At 32.9% G+C, this 27,728-nt stretch overlaps 1 protein-coding gene across 3 annotated transcripts in view; it reads right to left on the minus strand.

The window, feature by feature from the left end:
- LOC114334567 (neprilysin-2) overlaps positions 1 to 27,728 on the minus strand; it is a 311,969-nt gene that overhangs the window by 153,527 nt on the left and 130,714 nt on the right. For all 3 annotated transcript variants that reach the window (XM_028284633.2, XM_028284632.2, XM_028284634.2), the window contains exon 2: positions 26,352 to 26,488. In XM_028284633.2, coding sequence (XP_028140434.2) covers positions 26,352 to 26,488 — 137 coding nt within the window. The remainder of the gene's footprint in view (positions 1 to 26,351; positions 26,489 to 27,728) is intronic.

Here is a 27,728-nt window from a genome sequence, read left to right on the forward strand (position 1 = left end):
AGCCGTAAAATATTTGCGAATTATGTACCCATGACCTTAATAGTTTTTTTCTACAAACGTGTTAAAAATGCAATAATACAGTTTAAATTAAATTTTAAAAAACCTTTTAAACCACCTTTTTCAAATTACACAAGTTGTACTATTAATATTAATGTTAATAAATGAAATATAAATATTTTGATGTTTCACAATTTGACAATTCACTTTTAACTGCAGTGCCTTAAAAATTTTAAAGCACTAGTGCTTTAAAGTAGCATTTTTAACGCTCCTATGGAGTGCTAAAAATTGCATTTTTAACACGGTTGTAGAAAGTAGTTATTTATGATATAAGTGTTAAAAGTACACGTTTAAGGCACGCATGTGAAAGTTTGCAGAATGAGCGAAGCGAGTTGTGCAATTCACACGAGCGCCTTAAAAATGTACTTTTTAACACGCATATCATAAAATATTTTTTCTACAAACGTAATTACAGGACAATATCTACAAAAACTTTTACTTGAACTTGACTGACATTCCATTTTTATATTTTTTTGACATTACATCAAAATTGCCTATACGGCCAATACGAACTGCAGGGCCTTAAAATTTTTAAAGCACTAGTGCCTTAAAGTAGAATTTTTAACGCTCGTATGGAGTGCTAAAAACATTTTTAACACGGTTGTAGAAAAAATAATTTAAATTTCATTTTAAAACAGATATTAACAACCACTACAGCTTAACTAAAATCTAAATTCAAAACTACACTCATTTTAACGTTTTAAACAAAAATTGACTTTTTGTCTTGTCATGTCACTTTTGTCTTGATAAATAGATTTTTACTTCCTACACCTTTGTTGGTCTGTGTCCATTGAACTGGCAAGAACCACGCCTTCTATTCGAGCAGGGAACCATGTTACCATGTTACCCGTATTAATAATATATTATCTTGTAACATCGATTTGGAGTCGCTATATTTTTTATAATATTACTATATAAATCATATATCTCGATGTTACCACTTTTAATAGTGTGCTAGTTTCATTTCTACTAAGCACACCGTAAGTATTTGCCACATTTTTCTTTACCAGTCACAATTTTAATCTTTTGCTTTCAATCTACCGAAATACTTAGTTCTAGGCACTGAAGATGATCTGATTTAGATCGAAAACGTTTTGAAATTCATTTGGATGACATTTTAATCGAAGTTTTTTACTTCTGTATGTGTTGACAATTCAAAAAGTTGTAAGCCTCTAGGTGCTGTATTTAAATATCTCTGGTCTATTAGTTAAAAATGTAATTTTCGTTACAATCAATTGTGACTAGTTTAATGGTAAAAGTTATTTATGCATTGTTGATTAAAATAAGGCGTTTAACTGTCTTAACCGAAGAAGGCTACATATGGTTGTTCTTGGAAAATATGTTGGTTCCAAAATATCTAATAATTCTAGTTAAAAACCTATAAGAGACCAGTTTCGTTAAATTTCAGTTCACTAACGTTCTTTCTAATTCTCATCTACAAATATTGGCACTTGCAGATGATGTTGATATCATAGCTAGAAGCGAAAGAGAACTGATAGATGCATTTAATGCGATAGAACGAGCGGCAAAAAACAGTGGCCTAAATATTAATGAAATAAAAACCAAATACATGAAGGCCAGCAAATCGACAGGCCAAAGAAACCTACAGAATCTGACAATAGGAGACTATAACATCGAAAGCGTAAACATTTTTACATATCTATGTTCACTAGTTACCGTAGATAACAATGTCAGCGAAGAAGGTAAGAGAAGAATACTGTAACAATAACGAGCGTTCGGGTATTTATTTACGACTTTATTATTTATTTATACAAGTTTACTTTACAAACTTTAGCTTAAGACTAAACTCTATTCACAAAAATTATGCCTTATATATCCTAGTCGTTATTCTCGATCATTCCGGGCTAAGCCAGCTCTCCGACTATCGTGTGACCTTCCAACAACCGCGCATCGGTTCCACGTATAGCGTGCTTCGATCTAGACTTTTCTCGGCTTATGCCTTGCGGCCGGTGACTCATTGTTTTGCTACAATACACATTGCTAATAAAACATATAATGGACTAATCTAACAACATCACGAGAAAAACCAAATGCAAAATATACAAAACCCTGATAAAACCGGTCCTTATATATGGATCAGAGACATGGACACTGTCAAAAAGCGATGAGAACTTATTAGGTACGTTTGAACGCACAATCTTTAGACATGAAAATGGCGTATGGTGCAGACGATATAATTTTGAACTATATGCAGCTTACAACGAACCCGACGTCATAACATCCATAAAGATCGGACGTCTGCGCTGGATGGGCCATGTTGAACGGATATTGGAGACTGAAACACCAAAGCATATAATGAGGCAGACACCAGTAGGGAGAAGATCAAAAGGAAGACCCAAACTTAGATACATGGAACAAATGGAACAAGATCTGAAAACACTTGAGATTAATAATTGGAAGAACAAAGCAAGGAACAGAACAGAATGGCGGAAAATCCTAGAACAAGCCAGGATCCAAAAAGGATTGTCGAGCTACTGATGATGATGATGAACGTTCTTTCTAAAACAGTTGGAATAAAATCTGGTATATGAAATATGAAGAGGTGGAATAAGAATAGAGGTAAAAAATAGGAACCTGAGCTATGCGGGCTATGCCCTATTATTATCACTCTCAAAAACTAACTGGTGCTGAATAAAAATAATGAACAAGCCGGATCCGATACTCAGGGAATATAATCTTTGAATAAGCAAATATAATACCCATTCCATAATAATATCCCGTCGTCATTACGAACAAAGGAGGTTGCGACGAAGACATCAAACTCAAATTGGCCGTAGCATGTAAGGCCACTATAAAACTTACTAGAAAATAAACTTAAAACATGAAATATTAATCGTTACAGTAATTGTATATTATGTCTGGTATATGGATATTAAAGGCCGTCAATCGAAGAAAAATAGATAAAAATAATGGGGGCTTCGATTGCTAACATCATACACAACATGTAACCAACATCCAACATTTCAATTATATCGTCAGCAAAGGTCAACACAAAACTGTCAACAAAAATAAATCTGTCTTACTGCAGATACTGCGGCCAGGTAGCGGTAAGTACAGAAATCCTGAATAAACTGATCATCGAAAGTAAACGTAATGACAAACGACCACGAAGAAGGTCTCCTAAACACTGGATGGATCAAGTGCGAAGAATTATTAGCCATGGTCTACATTAAGCTAGAAGCCCCAAATGGAAATGGATGGAGAACCACGATCTGAGTGATAGGGACATGATCTCGTATAAATAAGAGAGTGTACAGATTTAAAAAAATTTACAAGTGATATTATTAGCTATAGATTATGGAAATTTTATTATGGAGTTTTTAACTTGTTTTGTCTGTCGACTGTTGATTATAACGTGAAGTAAGATACGTGATTGATTTTATATTGATTTTATTTCAGTGACATCGATTTCAAGTCCTAAATTCTTCCTTAGAGGAAAAAGTTTTTAAAAATGTTCTATAATTGTTTAAACTTTACAAGTAAAAGAAAGGATTTTCCCATAGTTGGCTGGATACCATCAATCACAAAGATATTATTGAAAAAATCCTGTGTAAAATGTATAAAAACTTTTATTAAAATCCCTTTAAGGGGTCCACCACAACATAACCTTTTCGATTTTCTTACAAAATCATCATCAGTGTTATAATAAACAGGTTGAATGCTAGCTGAGCCACCAAAGAAATATCAGGGTGAGAACCCTTTAAATAGTAAGTATATAGTCATATTACAAATGCATATTATGTCTTTAAAATTGTCGTAATGTAAAGACAACAACTTAATTTACATCCCCTGTGATGGGAAGGTTCATACCTTACCTAAGGGCATAATTCTTTGTTAATGATATCCGTCCTATGGAATTTTAATATGCATTTGTGATATAACTAAAGGGATTTTAATAAAAGTTTTTAAACCTTTTACAAAGGATTTTTTCAATAAAATTTTTGTTTAAACTTTCTGCTATCTTATCTTCTGGATAAAGAAAACTATGAGTTTCTTTTTTTTTTTAGCTTAACGTGTCTCGACAACAAAGGTCACTGACACAGGTACAATTTTATTACATTACATTACAATAAAAGAAAAATTACATCACAATACAATTACATTACAATAGATAGAAAAACATTTTAAATACATAAATATTGGTACAATTATTAATGTCAAATCAAAATTCCTAAACTATATATCTTCTTCTAGATTTCGTGGTAGAGCCTGGTGTTATAAAGGTAGTCAATAATGTGTTGAAATTGATCTGGCGAGCTGAGAATATTTTGTAGGTTACGATTCAAATGATGCTTTTTTCTGTTATTGTAGAAAAAGGGACAGTCTATGATATGAGTATATGTTTAACAGATAGAGTGTTACCACCGTGTGTACATGTTGATGGATCTTGGTAAGTCATCAAATGTTTATTAGTCAACCTTGAATGACCTATTCTAAGTGGTCGAAAAGTTTTTTTATAGATATATGGATATCACGAAGCTTGGAAGGAATTTTGTTCCAGTGATCTTGCCAAGACATTAGGATAGTATTTTTTAAATACGACTGTAGATCTGTATGTAATTGTATGTTTTCAGTTTTCTTATTAGAAGAAGAGACTTGTTTAGCAAACTGGTCGGCGAGTTCGTTACCAGGGATTCCCACATGAGACGGAATCCAGATCATGGTTATGGATACTCCCAGTGAGATTAGACTATCGAAAGAGTTTTGGATAGCTTGGACCAACGGATGTAAAGTACACATACTTTTTAGATAATAAATAGACGCTAAAGAGTCGGTACAAATTGCTACTTTTTTACGTCCTGGAGATAGCGAGTTTGCGGCTTGGAGGATAGAGAATAATTCGGCTGTATGTATGCAGCAAAAGAGCGGGAGATTGCAAGATTTGATTAGATCTGTGTTTGAGATTAGATCTGTGTTTGAGTTTACCGCACATCCAACAGCTATTGAATTTGGTCGAATCTATTGTTAGCAATTAATTCGTTAGAGGTATGCCTTAGAACTTGTGGATTTGTTTGATGCTTATAATTAGTTAACGTGAGATTAAAATTTGCTATCGATTTATTCCAGGGAGGTTTAGAAGATATTAATATTAACAAAAGCCTCGGCTACCAAACTAAGAGTCACGCAGAGAAGAATGGAGCGGTCAATGTTAGGAATAACTCTGCGAGACAAAATCAGAAACGAAGAAATCAGGAGAAGAACAAAGGTGACTGACGTCATCGAGAGGATAGCCAGGTTGAAGTGGAGATGGGCAGGACACATAGCCAGAATGACAGATGGGCGATGGACGAAGAGGTTATTGGAATGGAGGCCAAGAGAGGACAAGAGAAGCGTCGGTCGACCGCCTACAAGATGGACTGACGACTTAAGAAAGGTAAATAAAAACTGGATGAGAGCGGCTCAGGATAGATGGGGTTGGAAACGAGGGGAGGAGGCCTATGTTCAGCAGTGGACTTTTGAGGCTGGATGATGATGATGAATATTGCGGTTGTGACTGAAAGATCGATGTTATTCAGATGTGGTGAGAGATATTGTGGCATATATTGAAGTTTAATTGGAGAAGCCGAGTTTAAAAGGTCATTTTTTAGTAATTTATGGGCTGGATTTTCAGTATTAGCAGATATTCGAGACGAATATTTCAAAAGGAGTTGCCGTCGCCGTAACCAGAGGGGAAGTTCATTAGCTTCTCTATATAAACTCTCTGCTGGGCTCGACCTGAAGGCTCCAAGGCAAATTCGAAATGCAGTGTTGTGTACAGAATTAAGAAGTTTTAAATCAGATGGACTAGCTGAGATAAAAATAAAACTACAGTAGTCTATTTTACAACGAATAAGACATCTATAAATCTTAAGAAGAGGTCTTCATCTGCGCCCCAATGATGATTGGTCAGGGTTTTTGGTATATTTAGATTAGTCATGCACTTGGTTTTGAGATCTTTTAAATGGCATTTCCAGTTAAGTTTGCTATCGAACGTGAGTCCTAAGATCCGTATACTCTTTACTACAGGTAGTACGGTACTATTTATGGATATTTTATGATTTCTAGTACTGGCTGTCCTGCGGGAAAACTTAATGATTTTTGTCTTCTCAACAAAAAAGTTAAATCCACTCATTAAAGACAATTCAATCAATTGATCATTGGCATTCTGGGCCATTTTGCAAGTGGCAACTGTGTCTTTGCCTCGACAGAAAATTACTAAATCATCAGCGTAGAGAGAGAACTTGACTGGAAGCTCAATTTTTTTAAAAATATTATTTAGAGCAAGTATAGAAAGTGTAGGACTCAATACCGATCCTTGAGGAACGCCATTAGTTTGTTTGAAAGTTCTGGAGATTTTGCCATTTTCTCTTACGTTAAAGGTTCTGTTTGTTACAAATTGATTAATAAATGAAAATATATTTCCAAATATATTGTACCCTTGACTTTAGCTATAATAAGGGGCCTATACAGGGTATCAAAAGCCTTTTCGATTTTAAACGAAACAGCTATTATGTCTTGCTTGCAGTGGAAGGCGTTAATGATTGATGTTTTTTCAACTGCTAGATTGTCTGCTGTGCTTCGAAGTGACCTAAAACCTAATTGTGCTAAATTTACTATATTATATTTTTATAGGTACCACAGAAGTCATTTATTGATCATTTTCTCCATAAGTTTGCAAATTGTACATATAAGAGCAATTGGACTGTAGGAATTTGGATCAAAAACAGTACAATGTGTCTGATAATTCTTGTAATATAATCGGCAGATTTAAAGAGTCTAGATCGGATTTTTTGCAATCAGATAAACTGGATTCTAGATTAGTAGATATGGGAGGCTGAAAATTTGAAGTATGTGCGTTTATTCTTTTTTTATGGAAATTTTCACCCAAAAGTGTTAGCAATCTGTTGACTGTCAGTGACTATGCTATTTTGAGTGAATATGGCAGAAATTCTTGAATATGTTTTCTTTCCTGACATGTGTTTAATTTTCTTCCAAATTTGGCTAGAAGGAGTGTCAGTATTGATGGATGAGATGTGGTTTTTCCAGAAGGCTTTTTTGCTTTGTTTAATTACATACTTAGATTTAGCTCTCAGTTTTTTTAAGTTGATGAGATTTTCTTTAGTGCTATCTCTGCGATATTTATTTAGTGCTGTCTTACTTTGTTGTATTGCCAGAGAACATTGTTCGTTCCACCAAGGTGTTGCTTTACGAGTTAAAGAGATTGGTGTGTGTCCAATATTTACTTCAGCAGCAGAGATTATACAGTTATTGAAAGCGGTAATATTTTTATCGGCATCTTCTGATAATTCAAGCTGGTTTAGTTTGCTTTCAGTATGTATCCGAAAGCTATCCCAGTTGGCATTAGAAATGTTCCATTTTTTAGAGGTGTCGAAATATCTTTCTAATTTTTCAGATTTTGAAATAGGGAAATGATTAAGGTACTATCATAAAGATCGTCAACAACTTTCCATGTAAGACTAGGATATATTCTTGGATGACATAAACTTAAATCTTTAGAGGAGAATGTGCCAGTAGAAATATTAAAATGAGTTTTGGAATGGTCATTCATCATACAAGTGTCAGTAATATTCAAAACATTTTCGACAGTCTTTCCTCGGCCGAAGGTTCTTTCAGAACCCCACATTGTATTGTGGGCATTGAAATCTTCAACAAGAAGGAAAGGTGAATAAAGTTGGTATATGAGGTCCACGAGATCAGCTTCAGATAGGTTATAATTTGGAGGAATATAGATGCTACAAACTGTAATTTTATTTGAACTATAAGTTTTGTTTAGGTTCTACACGTACCATTTCGGATTTATTGGGGTGTAATTTATTACCTAGTTATCCTCTAATAACTATCATCTGGTCTGAAATATTTTTCCTACAGTCTCTAGATATTTGGATACGTATTTTTCAATATTGCATGACTTTTTTTTTATAAAATTATCACTAAAACTTCTTCTTCTTTTTTTTGTGTAGACATGACTCTCTGTTTTTCAATGTGACTCCAGTAAGTTGTCATTCCATCTTTTTCGTGGTCTTCCAATGATCGTCTTGCTATCGGGGAACTGTCTGTCGCCGTCCTTACTACTCTATTTATTGTCATTCGGTTTATGTGGTCGTTCCATTCTACTCTTCTGTTTTTCACCCAGTTATTATTGTTGTCCAACTTGCATCTCTGTCGTATATTTTTACTTCTAGCTCTATCACATAGTGACTTACCATCGATTTTTCGAAGTGATGATTTTATGGATAAAATAATAATAAAGTTAAAAATAAAAAAGGATACCAAATGGGAGAAAAACAACTTAAAATAATCTGCTATGCAGACGACGCAATACTGATCTCTCAAAGTGAAGATGATTTACAATGAATGCTGCATCAATTTTATATAACCGCTAGAAAATTTAATATGTTAATGTGCTCAAAAAAGACTATCTAAATGCATAGTTATAACAGCAAATCTAATAAGGCGTAAATTAGAGCTGGAGGGTCAAATAATATAACAAGTCATGTAGTTTAAATATCTAGGCGTCACACTATCTATCACTAAAACAAAGGTATATTATTGTTTTGTTCATTTGTGCACAATTTTTTATCACTCAACATTTTCAGATCTATTGAGGTAATTATTTTTATCAAGAAACGTATATATTTCGTATATTTTGTGAACGTATATATTTCGTAAAAAATTGATTATGTTTCAAGTACGGTTATCAAATTGGACTATTACACTAGAATATTAAAAAATAAAATTGCCAATATCTATTTTAAATTCAGTTAAGACATGCCTACCTACACTCTGATTGAAATGCTTCACGGTTTGAATACTGATCACTTGTTCTTGGGTCATTAGTCACAATAAAAGCGCTTAAAAAAAGTCATTGACCAACTTTCTAACTATAAAGTATTTGTTAATGGTTGCAACTTGTTTATTTTGTTACAGGAAACGTTAAAAGTGGATTTCATACACATTATTTATTAATCTGTTCTTTATGTACAAATATGTTATAGAAGGGGAGGAAATTATGCTAAATTTGCAATTACTCGAGCGTTAAGTAAAGTTTTTCATTTAGGTGGGGACTTTCCATTTTTTAATTTAATTTTTAAGATTTTAAATTAACCCCCCACCCTACCCCCGTGGGGGGGTCGTGTTTGGAGCCATTTGATAGATTTTTCAAAAATATTGAATACGTATAATTTGCAGTTTTTCGATCAGATGTTCATTTCGCAAAATATCGTGCGGTTCCTATTTAAAATTTTAAATTAACCCCCCACCCCTCTCCTTGGGTGGTTGTGTTTAGTATGATTCAATAGATTTTTGAAAAATATTGGACACATATTTGTTAGTTTTTTGATTTGACGTTTATTTCTCGAAATATTCGCTTTTTTCTTGTGACACTTTGTGACTCACCCATTTTCTTGGGCCCGCCCAAACCGTCAGGATTTTGAAATATACACTGTTCTGCATGTACTTAACTTGCCTTATCTTAATCTGACGATTTTGAGTTTGTCTAAGGATATATTTTTTTTCCAAACCCCTTAACGAACTCCCCTGTATTAATTAAGATCCGGTATATGGTAGGGGTACATTTACAGGGTACAAAGTTTCTCCCCATATAATTTTCTGACGCGCTCGAGTAATTGCAAAAATCCCCGGTTGGGCTCCATTAGAACTAAATAATGTTTAAAAGTTAAACAACTAAAAAGTACCAGAAATCCAACAAAAAATACTCAAAAATACTTTATATGTGTATAATTTTTTCTGATAAACAGTACTTTTTGATGGTGAATGCTAAAAATAATGATTACTTATAGTCCGTCCACTATAACTTTTCCCATGCGGTACGATTCATTTTCAATCAAATTAAGTCAAAACAGAAAGTGAAACGTACGCCGATGTGTGTAGTATATAGTATACAGGATACAAAATGTATATACACATCGACGTTCGTTTCAATTTATGTTTTGACTTAATTTGATTGAAAATGAATCGTACCGCATGGAAAAAGTTATAGCGGACGGACTATAGGTTGTTCGTACCCACTCAGGGTACAGGTTTCCAGGTTCATGTACAACAACTTTGCTAAGTTCATTATATGATCAAATGCATAGTTTGAGAGTTTACAGGGTGATTGATTAGTGTGATATAGCTCAGCAGATCCGCTATAGTAATAGATAACAGTAAAAATTAAAAACAAAAAATGTAGCCAACTTTTAGATTCATATTAAAAATTAGTTAGAATGTTATAGGGTGTTCAATAACACAGTAACAGACCAAACTTATGTGTTTTTGAATGAAACACCCTATATTTTATTTTGTATTCCAAATCTTCTTAACTTCCCAATCACAAAAATATAAAGGTTTGTTATTATGTTATACAGCACATTTACAAAGTTATAACCAATTTTCTATGAAAATCCTAACAAGTTCAGCTCCTTGTATAAATAAAAATAAGCACAACAGCAATGGTTTATTGGTGCCATATTTATTTGTTGATAGTTAAAATTTTGAAGAATGGTTGATATTGCTAATTTTGAGTCAAAATGCAAATATATTCTTTTCTCAGAAATTTTTAATGAAATACCCTCTATTTTATATCACTATCGAAAAGTACCATTACCGTACTTTAATTTTTATATGTTATTCCTTATGTCCAAATTTGTTAGTTTTCGAGATATTTTCATTTTTCAGAGCAAATTACCCCTTAGGTGTCTATAAAGTTATGCCTATTAACTGAACCGTTTTTATGAAACGTGGCTTCATCTCCAAATAGTACATTATCAGTAGTAATTGCACAAAAGCTCTAAAATTATCGAATTTTTCCCGAGTGACACTTTGACAGTTTTAATTTCACGACCCGAAGGGGAGTGAAATTATGTCAAAGTGTCACGAGGGCAAAAATTCGATAATTATTTTAGAAATCGACTGCAATTTGTTGCGATTATTTCATGAATAAAACCAAAATTGTTCAAAACCAAAATTGTATTGTAATTTATTTATGTAAGTACAAATTAGTACAATTAAACACACAGTTGTTATAAATATTTGACGGTTGAAAGTCATCACTATTATAACTTTTAAAATAATAATTGTCATTAATGTCACTGAATGTATTTTTTCATAGCAACGAAGGGCATCTGACGTAATATACTTGACGACGGGATATTATCAAAAATTATCAGTTTAATTTTTACTTCTGTAGCTTTCTATTGGTCAGAATCTCCTATGAATGCAATAATCAGTAGTAATTGCACAAAAGCTCTAAAATTATCGAATTTTTCCCGAGTGACACTTTGACAGTTTTAATTTCATGACCCGAAGGGGAGTGTAAGGGGATAATAATTTTAGAGATCGAGTGCAATTTGTTGCGATTATTTCATGAATAAAACTTTTCAAAACCAAACTTTTATTGTAATTTATTTATGTAAGTACAAATTAGTACAATTAAACACACAGTTGTTAAAAATATTTGACGGCTGAAAGTCATCATTTTTATAATTTTTAAAACATTAATTGTCATTAATATCACTGAATGTATTTTTTCGTAGCAACGAAGGGCATCTGACGTAATATACTTGACGACGGGATATTATCAAAAATTATCGGGTATAATATCACAAGAGAGTGAGAATAAATTGAAAATAATGCGACAGTTTTCCGAAAATTTGTTGTCTGGCAATAGACACGAGAGCCCGCAGGGCTCGAGTGGCTATTGCCCAATGACAACAAATTTGAGTAAAAATGAAGCATTGTTTGCTTATTTATTCTTACTGTCGTATGATATTCGTAAGATTATTTTTTAATACGTATATTATGGATATTTTCTTAAATGTGACAGTTGTGAAAACTAGGAAACTGGTTGCCATTAAACAGAAACAATCTACTTAAAAAAATTCTATCGGTAATTTTCTACAGTAGATAATTCTCAGTATAATTTTAATCTGATTGGACAGAATTAAACACGTGATCAAATATCTTACTATACGATTGGAAGTTAAAATCATTAAAAAATAATCAGTTTAATTTTTATTTCTGTAGCTTTCTATTGGTCAAATCTCCTATGAATGTAATAATCGCAGAAATCTATCTGTCACTTTATTTTGTCTAAGTCCCATTCACAAAATTAAATTCTCTTTTCAGAATCTTCCTGAATTAATTCTTGGTACAATTGAATGCGTTAAAGTTTTTTGCAATAAATCTTTGCACAGAGTAGTAAATTAGTTCGTTTGCTTTGGAAATATTTCGTATACTTATATTAACTTGATTTTCAGTAACTGCCAGCAACACAGTTATTTCGATTTCCTCTGTTACAGTACTTTTTGTTAGTCCGTGTTTTTTATGCATAACTGAACCATTGCTGATAAAAACCAATTTTTAATTTTTCAAAGCTTGCTGTTGTAGGTTGTCGTCTTTGAGGGAACCGTTCATGATAACATACATAATCGATGATCCTCTTATACCGGAAGGTGTCGAGGTGTTTCTTTACTCGTTATTCTCTGCGAACTTTCGCCACTATTTTTTGGTCCCTAGTTAATTCCTTGGCTTCCTGCCACGATTTTCCTCTATTCTGCAATATGTCCTTTACACTTGTATTCCACGTTTTCCTTGGTCGGCCTCTCCTATTTTTCCCTATTCACCTCGCTTCCCATGTCATTTTAACCTGTCTGCCGTCGTTCATTCTAAAAAAGTGCCCAGTCCATTTTAATTTCTTTTCATGAATTTTCTCCTTTAATGTTTTTACTTTTAATACTCTTCTAATATCTTCGCTACGTCTTTTATCGGTTCTCCTAGCTCCCACGGCATTTCTTAAATACCTCATATCCGCGGCTTGCAATCTCTCTTTCTGTTTGTCGTTCAATACCCAATTATCTGCTCCATATGTAGTGATAGGTACGTAAATTGTCTTAAATATTATCATTTTGATTTTCCTTGTTATTTCCTTTTTATTTAAGAAGTTTTTATACAGGAAATGATATGTTTTTGTGGCTGCTTTTATCCTATTTCCAATTTCGTCTTCTTTTTTATGATACATTCTTACTAATAATAATAGGTCTATACCCCCCTTATGAAAAAAAGTTGATTAATAGCAAGTTGAAAATTTGTTAATAGCTTAAGGGTGTATAGTCGGACAAACTTTGATATATGGGAACACTGGAACAGGGGAAGTTTTAATTGTAGAACAGGTTAAAAATTTGCAACGGTTAGACCACGAAAACGTCACATGTATTTTGTCCGACAGAACTTCCAATTGATTTGATACCCTTTCTTTAAACTCTCATGCAAAAATCAGGCTGCTATTTATCAACAAATGGTCATTATAATGAGTGGAACACGTAGAACATGTCAAATGACAGCAATTATGACAGGTGATAAATAGCAGTCTGATTTTTGCATGAGAGTTTAATGAAAGGGTAACAAATCAATTGGAAGTTCTGTCGGACAAAATACATGTGACGTTTTCGTGGTCTGACCGTTCCAAATTTTTAACCTGTTCTACAATTAAAACTTCCCCTGTTCCAGTGTTCCCATATATCAAAGTTTGTCTGACTAGACACCCTTAAGCTATTAACAAATTTTCAGCTTGCTATTAATCAACTTTTTTTCACACGCGGGATCCAGACCTATAACGCATTTTTATTGCAATCCCCCAGATCATATTTACATTTATTTTATTGCAATCCCAGATCATATTCACCATTTAATCAACAGTAAAATTCATCTTAACCATTTAATAACACAATACACAAACAATTATGGTGAACCGTCAGTTTTAGATAATTCAGTCATCGCTTACTTACAATTTGGAAAAATTTAGACACCTTATTAATAATTTGCTCTGAAAAATGAAAATATCTCGAAAACTAACAAATTTATACATAGAGAATTATATACAAAAATTAAAGTACGGTAATGATACTTTTCGACAGTGACATAAAATACATACGATTATTTCATTCATAGGAGATTCTGACCACTAGAAAGCTACAGAAATCTAAATTAAATTGATAATTTTTGACAATTTCCCGTCGTCAAGTATATTACGTCAGATTCCTTTCGTTGCTACGAAAAAATACATTCAGTGACATTAATGACAATTAATGTTTTAAAAATTATAAAAGTGATGACTTTCAACCGTAAAATATTTATAACAACTGTGTGTTTAATTGTACGAATTTTGTGCTTACATAAATAAATTACAATAAAATTTTGGTTTTGAACAGTTTTATTCATGAAATAATCGCAACAAATTGCACTCGATCTCTAAAATTAATATAGAATTTTAGAGCTCTTGTGCAATTACTACTGACAGTTCCATTTAAAACTACTGAGATAATAATGTACTTGTGTTTTGACTTATCCTGTCTTCGATATACAGAAAATTAGGAATATCAACCATTATTAAAATGGCTTGTATCTAGGACTTTTCGTCTTCCTCGTTTTACGAGAGATATCGCTGATTTGCGTCTCAAAAGTGAAATTATTGTGTTCGCGGTAATTTTCCTTAAATAAGGCAGTTCGTTAGTATTTGATTCAGAGTTGTGACTACATAGCTCCATTGATAAAGCCTGAGAGGCAGAAATAGCTATTTTAAGATGGTGTTCCAACTCTGAATCAAATAAACTGTCTTTCTATTTTTAATCTTTACTCAGATTTGAGTACTCGAAACTGTCTTTCGGTCCTTTTCCTAGACGAAAAGAAAGTAGATACGTGACCGTATCCTTTATCTGCTTTCTTCTAGATAGATAGATAGTAGGCTTGTGTAGTTCATGAGCGAACTAGTTCGAAGATCCGGCTCCGATACGTGAACTAAATGAACTAGTTCGCCAGAGCTGGCTTAAACCGCTCAGTCGCTCAGTGAGTCATTTATTTCTTGAAGCCCGGAGCTTCGTGTTTCGTTCGTTTATCAGTCAGGAGCGGTCGAGCGGTTCAATCTTCAGAGTCGAGACGCGACGAACGAAGTATCTGAGCTGTGGAGCTGAGCGGGTAGGAAGGAAGAGCGTGAACTAAAGAAAAGAACTATGAACTAATATTGACTGGTGAACGATGAGTTGACGTGGGTTAGCATCGAGCATTTTTTAAATAAATACAATTTAATTTGTCCTTTTTTTCTTATTAATGAATTTTGATCACATCCTTAAAAAAAGAATAATAAATTTTGTAATAAAATATTTTTAATGTTACTATAAATTAAAATCGGTATCAAAAATAAATTTATGCACAAACGATAAATCAATCTTACGTTTTGCTCATCTGTTCTCATGTAACTCTTTGTGCTAATGAACTAGTGAACTAAAAGATCGAACTAGTTCACTTCTTACATTTGAACTAAACTGAGCGCTCTTGATGAACTATTATGCCCAAGTCTAATAGATGGATAGATAGATATATAGATAGATAGATAATTTTATTAACCCTTGGTTACATATACGTATGCATAGGGCATGTCAAAAAAATACAATAAACATTACAACACTACAGTTACAAACAAAAATAATATATAGTACAAGACAAATACATAATAAGTTGCTAACAATTATTCTATAAATCATGTCAATACAAAAATTAAAATTCGGCCCAGACATTGGACATCTTCTAAATAATTAGAGCTAAGCATTCTGTAAATTCACGTACTGAATAAAAGGCATGGCTTATTAAGAATTGCTTTAAGTTTTTTTGGAAAGTTCTTAGTGAATTAAAATTTTTAAAACTAGATGGTGGTGTATTAAAAAGTAGGGAGCCTGCATATTCAGGAGATTTTCTAAAATTAGTATGAATATGACGGGGAAGATATATTATCCCGGAATTTCTTGTGTAATATGCGTGTAAGTCATTTGCTATTTCAAGATCGTTTAACTTAGTGAACGTGCGTGATAAAAACTTATAGATATACAGTATGTCCCTGTAAGTTGTATCCATATGGAAAACTTTTTTATTATTAACTTTACGAAAAAACTTATTCTCCATAAAAAGCTCTGCATGATCCAAAAGCCAAGATTCAACCATCAGATATCAAATTTTATAAATGTTATACGAGGTATGTCAAAAAGTTTGAATTTCACTCAAGAGTAAAGTAGCTTTATTTTTCACAATATTGAAAATTTCTATTATGAAAAGTTGTTTGGAATTAAAAACTATATCCTAATATGCCATTACATCCTTCTAATTGAAAAAAAAATGTTTGAAACATTATGGATAACTAACATTATTTTCAGTTATTTCAATTCTGATAACTCATTTATTATCAACTTTACGAAAAAAAGTGATCTTTAATAAAAAGTTCTGAATGGTCTAAAACCAAAATACAACTATCTTATATCAAATTTTATCAATTTTATACGAGGTATGTCAAGAAAGATACATTTAGATCAAAAGTAAAGTACCTTTAGAGTTCAGAATATTTCAATTAGAAGGATGTAATTACATACTGAAACATAGTTTTTAATTCTTAATAACTTTTCATAATAACAATTTTTAATATTTTGAAAAATAAACGTATTTTACTCTTGAGCGAAATTCATATTTTTTGACATATCTCGTATAAAATTGATAAAATTTGACATAGGATGGTTGTATTTTAGGTTTTATACTATGAAAAACTTTTTATTAAGAATCACTTTTTTTAGTAAAATTAATAATAAAAGAGTTATCTGAATTGAAATAACTGAAAATAATGTTAGTTATCCATAATTTAAAAAAAAATTCAATTAGAAGGACGTTATTGCATACTAGAATATAGTTTTTAATTCCAAACAACTTTTCATAATAGCAATTCTCAATATTGGTAAAAATAAAGCTACTTTACTCTTGAGTGAAATTCAAACTTTTTGACATACCTCGTATAATATTAAAAAAATTTGATATTTGATGGTTAAATCTTAGGTTTTGGACCATGCAGAGCTTTTTATGAAGAATTAGTTTTTTTGTAAATTTAATAATAAAAAAGTTTTCCATATGGATACAACTTACAGGGACATACTATATATTGAAGCAAGCGTAAGAATGATATTATTTTTAAAACACTGTCGACAACTGTCTCTAAAGCGTAAACCAAATATTGTTCGAATTATTCGTTTTTGTAGGACAAATACTCTCAAACTTTCCGATGCCTGTCCCCAAACAATAATGTTTTGACTAATTAATTATGGAATACACTTGGGAATAGTATAGTGTAACTAACGCATTTACAGTAACTTCGTCCTTTAACGACAATATCGCGAAATATGCTCGATTCAATTTTAGACAGGTATTGTTTACGTGTTCACGAAAATTTAAAGTATTGTCCACAATCGTGCCAAGAAACTTAGTATTATCAACTGATTTAATAATCACGTTGTCTGTAATTTCGAACGCAGAAGTACTTATTTTTCTTTCACCATAAGAAAACTGAATACATACTGTCTTATCTATATTTATTACCAAATTATTCCGGTAGCACCAGTTTTTAAATGATAAGATTACATTCTTGACCTTAGAATGTGATAACTCGAAGGATTTCGCTGAGACAAGTATGGTGGTATCATCTGCATACATGAATATGTGTTTTTCTGAGATATATTCAGGCATATCATTTATATAAAGTAAAAAAAGTAGTTCACCTAATATTCCACCCTGGGGTATTCCTAAATTACTATAGTAGATTTCCGATGAAATATTATTAATAGACACAAAAAGTGGTCTATTCGTTGTATACGAATATATCCATAAGTTGACCGGTTCGCGAATGCCTATGGCTATAAGTTTATATTCGTCGTTTCTGTGCGTATAAATGGTAAAAGTCGGGGATTTAGGATGCTTCCAGAAAGCAGTTTCTCAACGAAAAGTCTTAGATTTAAAATATTGTTTATTATCATCCATCCACTCCTTTCACACGGATGGCCTTTGTGATGGCATCGAATGAGGTGTTGTTTAAGGCTTCATTTATGTCGAGAAAGGCTCCCAACATCACCTCTTTGTTTTCCAGAACATACTCCACCCTCTGTACTAGATGGTGCAGTGCTGTTTCTGTTGCTACACGTGGCCTGTATGCATATTGGTCTTTCAACCAATATTACATCCCTAATATGTATATCTATCAGTTTTTCCAACGTCTTTAGTACAAAGGACATCAGACTTATTGGTCTATTATTAACATTAACTATATATATTAACACAGGACTTTGAAGTCATAATATGTCCACCCTTACCAGGCTTTGGTATGAATGCTACTCTTGTCGACCCCCAAGCAACTGGTACATACTCCAGCGCAATAGTTGCACGAAGTATTGTACACATTTGCTTGTACATTGCTTCTGTAGCTTTTTGCAAAAATACAGAATAAATCCTGTCCGTTTCCGGTGATTTATATGGTTTAAATGAACTTACTGCCCATTTTATTTTGTCTGATGTCACCATCTCTTTTGCTGCTCTTCAGCTTCCCCAATTTTCCCCATATTTCCATATTTCATGGTAACTGGTCCTTCTTGCTGTAGAACTTCTGGTGTCATCATTCTGGTTACAGACCCAGGGAAGTGAACATTGAACATTGTTCACTCAGCATCTTTTCACTCGTCTGTGTGTAGTCGCCTGACTCCATCTGGAGCGTGGCGATATTTGCTATTAGGTTCTTTTGAGAGAACTTTTTGAAGTCCAGCCGCTTCTGCAGTCTGTTCTATCTCCTCGCAGTGCTTCCTCCATGATTATCTTTTGGCTTTCCTTAGGGCTTTGTAATATTTAGTCAGAGCTTTGCGATATTCGCTATACTCGCCTGATCTTTTTGCAAAATTGAATTCTTTTCTCGAATCTCTCCTTCTTTAGCAAGTTCATCATTCGACCAGAGCACTTTCCTGTTGGAGCTACTTGCTGTTACGGGACAGTTATCTTTATATGCTGCTATGACTATATGCTGAAATTGTTCAGTAGCCATATCTAGCTCTATTGTGTTCTTTATAGCCTCACCAAAAATATATGTCAGGTCTTCTTGATACGCTTCCCAATCAGTTTTCCTGGGGTTTCGATAAGTCTCTGTTTCGTGCTCATAGCCCGTTATTTCAAAGTTTATATGTCTGTGGTCTGAGAAACTCGCCTCATCAGACACATGTCAGTTCCTAACGATGCTGCTTAGAAATTCAGTCGCCATCGTTATATCGATAACCTCCTTCCTATTTGCAGTCACAAAGCTAGGTTTGTTGCCTACATTTAGTATGTCTAAATGATATTCCATAATAAATTGTAGTCAGTGCTCACCTCTTTCGTTGTTTTCGGTGCTCCCCCAGGTGTTGCTTTTAGCTATTATGCAGGTTCTTGGTACTTCAGCGGATCTAATGTAAACAGTTCTCCGCTCATCCCTGAGAAACCTTTTATTTTATCCTGGTTTACAGAGAGTTCTTGGATGAGAGCAACATCAAATCTTTCCCTAGCCACAGCAAGTTCTACCGAAGCTGCCTTACTGTGCTGAAGGTTGGCTTGGATCACTCTCACCTTTGCCATCTCCATCTGTCTCCCTCACGGTCTTAAATGCTACCCTTCCCATCCTACAAAAGGCCTTGAGTTGGGTCTGCTTCAAAGCCATAAGGGAGACCCTGTCGATCGAGTACGCAAGGATTTCTCCCTGCCCCTCGACCTTCTGGCTTTTCAGTGTCGTCTGTGGCATCGAGCCCTGCATTCTGTTTGCTCAAGCGACTCCTGCACACATTTTCGCTTATGCCGGTCTCAGGCACGTGTATAAGAACAATCGGTCTTCTCAAGTCTTTGGATTCGATCAACTTTACAACTTAAATCTGCAACATCTTTCCCAAAGTTCTGTAAAATGACAAAAACCTATTTATATAAAAGACCATACTATTCAATAGGAGAATTTGTTAATGAATAACTAAGAAAATTGGGTTTCATATGCAGCAGCTTAATCTTATTAGTATTTTATTTTGGTTATGTTCAATTTGCAATTTATATAAATTTTACAATTAATTATTGTCTTTGTCTTTGCTTTTATATCTTATATACTGTATGTTGACGATTTATCTAATTTTAGTAAATTGCATTTGTGATTTGTTGTTGATATTATTTTCTTTACTGTATGTAAGCTTTGTCCATAAACTTGTAAAAATTTTCAGTGACAATAAAGCATATATCTATTCTATTCTATAGTTGTTAAAAGACTGACGTAAAAAGGAAATTTTGTCCTGGTAAAAGCAGTAAAAATAAATTAAAATAAAAACTATACAAACATTGTTATAAAAATGGATTACAAATTGATAAATGTTAAAATATTTTTAATAGTGCAGCCGATATGTGAAACAAATGTGCATTTAATGATAGAAGCATATAATTTAGACCACATATACTATTGTAGGGGAGCCCAAGCGGGGATTTTTGCAGTTACTCGAGCGCGTCAGATTATCATATGGGGAGAAACATGGTACCCAGTAGATGTACCTCTGCCATATATTGACTCTTAACACAGGGGAGTTCGTTTAGGGGGGCCCGAAAAAAAAAATCTATCCTTAAAAATACTCGAAATTGTCAGATTAAGATAAGGTAAGTTAAGTACATGCAAAACAGTGTATATTTAAAAAATCTGACGATTTGAGCGGGGCGTAAGGGAATTGGTGAGTCACAAAGTTTCACAAGAAAAAGGCGAATATTTCGCGAAATGAACGTCATATCGAAAAACTAAAAACTACACGTTTAATATTTTTTAAAAATCTATCGATAGACACCAAACACGACCCCTCGCAGAGAGGGGTGGGGGGTAAATTTTAAATACAAATCCCGCGATATTTAGCAAAATAAACATCAGATCGAAAAACTGCAAAATACACTTAATTAATATTTTTGAAAAATATATCGAATGGTACCAAACGCGACCCGCCACGGAGGTGGGGTGGGGGGTTACTTTAAAATCTTAAATAGGAGCCCCCATTTTTTATTGCAGATTTGAATTCTCTGCATAAAAATAAGCAACTTTTATTCCCAACATTTTTTCGAATTATGGATAGATGGCGCTATATTCGGAAAAAACGATTAATGGAAATGGAAAATTAAATTAAAAAATGGCAAGCGCCCGCTAAAATGGAAAATTTTACTTAACTTTTTTTGGTTTTAGGACTTAATAATCACAACCCAATAGGTCCCCAAAGCGCTCGAGTGACTGCACATTTAGCATACTTTGCTCCCCTACCACTACACACAATATAAAGGTTCAAATTTCGATATGAGGCCATCTAAGATTTTGCCTTTTACAAAAATGGCGACATATGTGACTAATAGCACGATAACTTTTGAACGAAAAGTCCGATTTCAACCAAATTTGGTATATAGATTATCTTTTTGATGTGTAAGATCGAGGTGATCTGGAACCAGAAGAATAGGTTTACCAGAAGTTTTGTTTTTCTTGGATTTTTATGTAAAAATATGTTATTGTTTTTTCAATTCTTTCACCTTGTATACATTAATTTGTCAAAAAAGTAATACCGTCATTGAAAATAGCGTAAAAATATTTTTTTAGGAAATATTTTAAACTTTATAGTTATGTTAATTACCATTTAATAAATGCATAACCTACCTTCACATGTACTTATATGCGGCAGATTCGTGCAAATATTATAAGAATTATTCTGCATTTAATGGTAAAAGCATATAATGTGGAGCAAATATACTATACATATAAAGGTTCAAATTTAAATATGAGGCCATCTCAGATTTTGCCATTTAGAAAAATAGCGGGCATTCAAAATGGCGACTATATATATGTGCCTAATAGCACGATAACTTTAACCTTCCGCAACTAACATAGGTTTTCTGAACATTAAAGCTAACATCGGTGTCAATGACCGACATAAAAAAATGTGTCCATTAACACACTTTCAAACGTAGGGTTGTGTTTACTCCTTGAAGGGGTGAAATTAAACAATAATGATACCTACCTTTATTTTATTAAGCCTCTTAAACATTAGCAAAATTCCAAAGAAAATAAAAATAATTATACACGGTATAGTAACTGGAGAAACCTTAGCACAAAATACGAAGATTTAACCTTCTTCTTCTTCTTCCTTCTTGTATGTAGGCTTTAAAGCCTGTTTCTTCTTCAATATTAGCCTCCTAAATTGTTTAAGTTATCGCACCATCTTTTTCTTGGTCTGCCAATACTTCTTCATCAATTTGGTGACTTATCTCGTGCTATTCATACTATCCTATCCTCTACCATTCTACTAATGTGTTCGTTTCACTTCTGTTTCCGTTTTTTCACCCATCCATTTATGTCTTCTATATTGCATGATCTTCTTATCTTTTCGCTTCTCTCCCTATCCAACAGACTTTTCCATGATATTCGTCGGAGTATTTTTATCTCTGTTGTTTCTAGTAGTCGGCTCGTTTTAGATGTGTCAGGTTTTGTCTCCGCCGTGTATGTTAATATAGGTCTAATTGCTGCTTTATAGATTCTTGCTTTTGTATCTTGTCTTAGGTGTTTGTTCTTCCAGATTGTGTCATTAAGAGATCCCGCCGCTTTACTTGCTTTTAAGCTTTGTTGTCGTACTTCCTCCTCAACATCTCTGTAACTGGTTATATCTATTCCCAGATATCTAAACCTTTCTTCCTGCTTTACTATTTTCCCATCAATTTCGATTTTCCATCGTAGTGGGTATTTAGATATTGTCATACATTTGGTATTTTCTGCTGATATTATCATATTGCATATCATAAGATTTAACCTAAAGCACTTAAATAAAATGTGGTTCCTTACTGAGTTACAGGGTGTTTATCTAAAAATTTAAAAACTATTTTTGCTCAGCATTTTAAAACTATTCGACATATCATTATCATACTTGGCAGGAAGTATAGGTACTACACAAACTACTAAATTATGTTAAACAAACGTTTCTGGATCTTTCCAGAGGGGTACGATGACGGGGGAAAGTGAATGGTTGGCCCTTTACAAATTCTACGTCACTGGTGGAATTGCTATTTTAGTTCAATTTTTGGATTCTCCAATACTTTATATGAAAATAATATACTCTTCATTCGTAACGATAAAGTCGTTAGTTTTCGAGATCTTTGAAGTTAAAAATGAAACGACATGGTTATTTTGATTAATGTATTGTGTCGCTTCATTTTTAATTTAAATTATCTCGAAAACTAATAATTTTATCGTTACGAATGAAGAGATATTATTTACATAAAAAGTATTGCAAAATCAAAAAACTACACTAAAATAGCAATTTCGTCAGTGGCGTAGAATTTGGGAGGGGTCAATTAGCCACTATCCTCTGTCATACGCCTCTGGTAGTAGCTAGAAACGTTTATTTACCTTAATTTAGTAGGGTGTACAGTACCTACACTTTCTGCCAAGTATGATAAGGATATGCCAAATAGTTTTAAAGTACTGGATACAAATAATTTTTAAATTTTAATTATATGAATCATACAGAATTAATCAAAATAACTGTGCCGTTTCATATTTAACTTCAAATATCTCGAAAACTAATGACTTTATCGTTACCAATGAAGAGTATATTATTTACGTAGAAAGTATTGAAGAATCTAAAAATGGCACTAAAATAGTAATTCCTCTAGTAGCGTAGGATTTGAGCAAAAAGGATACGTCGAATAGTTTTAAAATGCTGAGCAAAAATAATTTTTAAATTTTTAGATAAAACGTAACTCAGTAAGGAACCACATTTTATTTAAGTGTTTTAGGTTAAATCTTCGTATTTTGTGCTAAGGTTTCTCCAGTTACTATATGGAGAATTATTAATGAAACACCCTCTATAACATCTCATTTGTGAAAAACAAGCTCAATTTTTCCACTGCTGTTTTTTTGTACCTAGCTTCACATTTTACTCCTGGCAATGGGGTTACTAAATTATCAATACTTGTTTGCACGGTCTTTTGTTAATATACATATTTTTTTCATCGAATATGTCACATTCAACATCGGTCTCTGAGACAAAATTTACCGATAATTGCTTAATGACTTGAGACTGAAGACGCAAACTTCAACACTAAAAAGAGGCACCTGAATCAGGCAGCTACTGATGGCGGCGAAGATACATAACGAACAATTTGGATATAATCGTAAAAACTCTAAAGTCTCACAGACCGAATGTTAGTCACGGAAGGTTAAAACGAAAAGTCCGATTTCAACAAAATTGGTATAATATAGGTTCTTTTTTTATTTATAAGATCGAGGTCTTGAACCGGAAGAATCGGTTTAGCAAAAGTTGTGTTTTTCCTGGTTTTTTATATAAACATAATATGTTGTTTTTTTTTTTCCAATTAAAATGCATAGCGTAAATTTATAATATACCTCCTATGTGAGACAGATTCGTGCAAATATTATAAGAATTATTGTGCATTTAATGATAGAAGCATACAATTTTAACCACATATCCTACAAATCAAATGTAGAGCTTTGATTATGGATATGAAATCATCTTGGATTTTGCCTATACCGGTAATGGTGGACATTCGAAATGGCGGCATTAGAATACTTTTATATATGAATGATTTATTGTTTCATGACCTGTATAATAATATAATAATTTTACAAGATCTGCTGCAATTATTGGAGAGGTTTGCATTGTTATACATATACTATCATATTGTACTAGCAGTCATAAGTAGCAGTGAATGATACGCGAGAACACCTGTTTAGCCAGAAATGTAGAGCAATCGACAATATTGTGGCGATATTTGTTTCAAATAACATTATTGCTTTGAATTTTATCTTTATACATTGTATCTCTCTGTCCATTGTATAATTGTCATTGTATAATTTAACATGGAACGATGCAAAAAAGATAGCAAAAAAAAAAAAAAAAAAAAAAAACAGAAGAGAATGGAGAAAACTAGTAAACAAAATTGGACGGAACTCAACAGATGATGCGTGGGACTAGCAACCTCACCATCATTCCTCATGCTACTTGAAACACCGCAAGGTGCCCTTTGCTCCACTTGGAGATGTATGATATGATGATGATGATGATCTCTCTGTCCAATTTGTTGTAATAATTAGAGTATAATGAATAGATATATTATGATTAAATTACTTCTTTCAATAACGATAGACCCGCACATCGACCTATAATAATTTATAATTTCCATTGCACATTTACCCAACTTTACTTTAAATTGTGTAGTTTTACAAAAAAATTTTCTTATCAGAATATATTATGTACAGATACGTTATGCATTTATTAAATGGTAATTAACAAAACTAAAAAGGTCAAAATATTTCCTAAAAAATGTGTTTACGATCTTTTCAATGGCGGTATTACCTTTTTGAAAAATTAATATATACATACATGGTGCAAAAATTGAAAAAAATAATATATTTTTATATAAAAACCAGCAAAAACACAACTTCTGGTAAACCGATTCTTCCGGTTCACGACCTCGATCTTATAAATCAAAAAAGAACCTATATACCAAATTTTGTTGAAATCAGACTTTTCATTTTAAAGTTATCGTGCTATTAGGCACATGTGTATAGTCGTCAATTTGAATGCCCGCGATTTTTGTAAAAGGCAAAATCTGAGATGGCCTCATATTTAAATTTGAAGCTTTGTTCCTGTAGTATATGTGGTCAAAATTATATGTTTCTACCGTTAAATGCACAATAATTCTTATAATATTTGCCAGAATCTGCCGCACTTAGGTACATGTGAAGATACGTTATGCATTTATTAAATGGTAATTAACATAACTAAAAAGTTCAAACTATTTTCTAAAAAATATTTTTACGCTTTTTTTAATGGCGATATTACCTTTTTGAAAAATTAATATATACAGGGTGAAAGAATTTATAAAAACTACATATTTTTACACAAAAAACCAGGAAAACACAACTTCTGGTAAACCGATTCTTCCACTTTAAGACCTCGATCTTACACATTAAAAAAAACTATACACCAAATTTAGTTGAAATCGGATTTTCGTTCAAAAGTTATCGTGCTATTAGTCACATATTATGTATAGTCCTCATTTTGAATGCCGCCATTTTTGTAAAAGGCAAAATCTGAGATGGTCTCATATCTAAATTTGAACCTTTATATGAGGTCCAAATTATATGCTTCAATCATTAAATGCACAATTCTGATAATGTTGCACTAATCTGCCGAACGTTTTTACTAAATGTCTAACAAAATGTTTTCGATGTTTATTCAATTTTCTTTGAATACATACGGAAACGTCACCACGACTGAACCAACTACAAATTTCTGGAGTGGAAATCGGAAAGTCATTTTGGTCGTATTTTTTTACCTATAAATAACATTATTGCAACTGATCTAAGGAAATAAAAATCTACTCACTACTAACATGTTGATCTCTGCTATATAATACTGTGGCAAGTGCTATGAGTAAGGAGATTCCAATAAGAAGGGCAATACCCGTTGATAAGGTTAGACACCTCTCCATACTTGTACGTCGCTTCCACCATGTTGGATTTCTGAAAGAGAAAATGGAAGAATTATCAGCCAATGATTTAATATTAGAATAAGATTATAACAGTTGCTGTGTGGGGTGTTATAGAGTGCACTGGAGTAAGTCTTACCCCTCCCCATTAACTTATTTATTTTTAGCACAAAAGCAAAAAGCTCGGACAGGCCAATTTTTAAAATAATCGTAGTTTATTATATTATCCATGTTTAGAACTTTACGCAATCCCTCTTCAGGTGACAGCCATAACTTTGATTATTTTAAAGGCAAAGTATATCATGTGATACCTCATTCAAAAGCTTCTGAAATACTAATTACAAAAATGTATAATACTTTAATCCTTTTTTAGAGCGTAGCCACAAAATTTCGGTCGAATTATGTTTAAATGCTTTCATTTTTTTCGAATCCTTAGAAAACTAATAAGTATTCTTAAAAAATTTAAACGCAGAATGAAAGAATACATCACCAAGGGTCGAAACTTCCTGAAAACTTCTATAATGTTTATTTTAATAAGTTCACAACCCTTCACAGAGGAGAAAAAAAAAAAAAAGAAAATTGAGTGTGATTTTTAATTTCAAATACAATCATTCAAAAAACATTCTGTTTATTCTAAGGAACTCTTAGCCCTTCGTCATAATGCAATCTTTTACTCTGCGTTTAAATTTTTCAAAAATTTTTATTAGGTTTCTCAGGATTCGAAAAAATGAATGCGTTTAAAAAGAATTCGACCGAAATTTTGCGCCTTTGCTCCCAAAAATGACTATAGTATCAACGAATATATACTCTTCTAAATAGATACGACCCTGTAACCTCTTAGCATAAGATTTTGCGTTCCAATTGAGTAGGTGCCATGGAGGTGCATAGACCTGACATCCACTACGGAGTTTACGCGACCTCAGCACAGCCCGCACTGCGGGAGCTATATATTATTTGATAGTATTATACATTTTTGTAATAAGTATTTCAAAATCTTTTAAATAAGGTGTCACATGATGTACTGTCCCATTAAAAAAAATCAAAGCCTGTCAGCTGAAAAGGTATCGCGTTAATTTCGAAACATTGACGCTCGAAACGCTATTATATACCACGATTATTTTAAAAATCGACCTATCCGAGCGTTTTGCTTAAGTGTTAAAAATAAATAAGTTAATAAGGGGGGTAACACTTATTCCAGCGTACTGTATGTGTATATACGTATATACAGAGGGGGCAAAGTTATAGAATAAATTCACTCTCTCTAGAGCAGATGG

Source organism: Diabrotica virgifera, chromosome 1 (assembly GCF_917563875.1).
Source record: "Diabrotica virgifera virgifera chromosome 1, PGI_DIABVI_V3a".
Lineage (NCBI taxonomy): Eukaryota > Metazoa > Arthropoda > Insecta > Coleoptera > Chrysomelidae > Diabrotica > Diabrotica virgifera.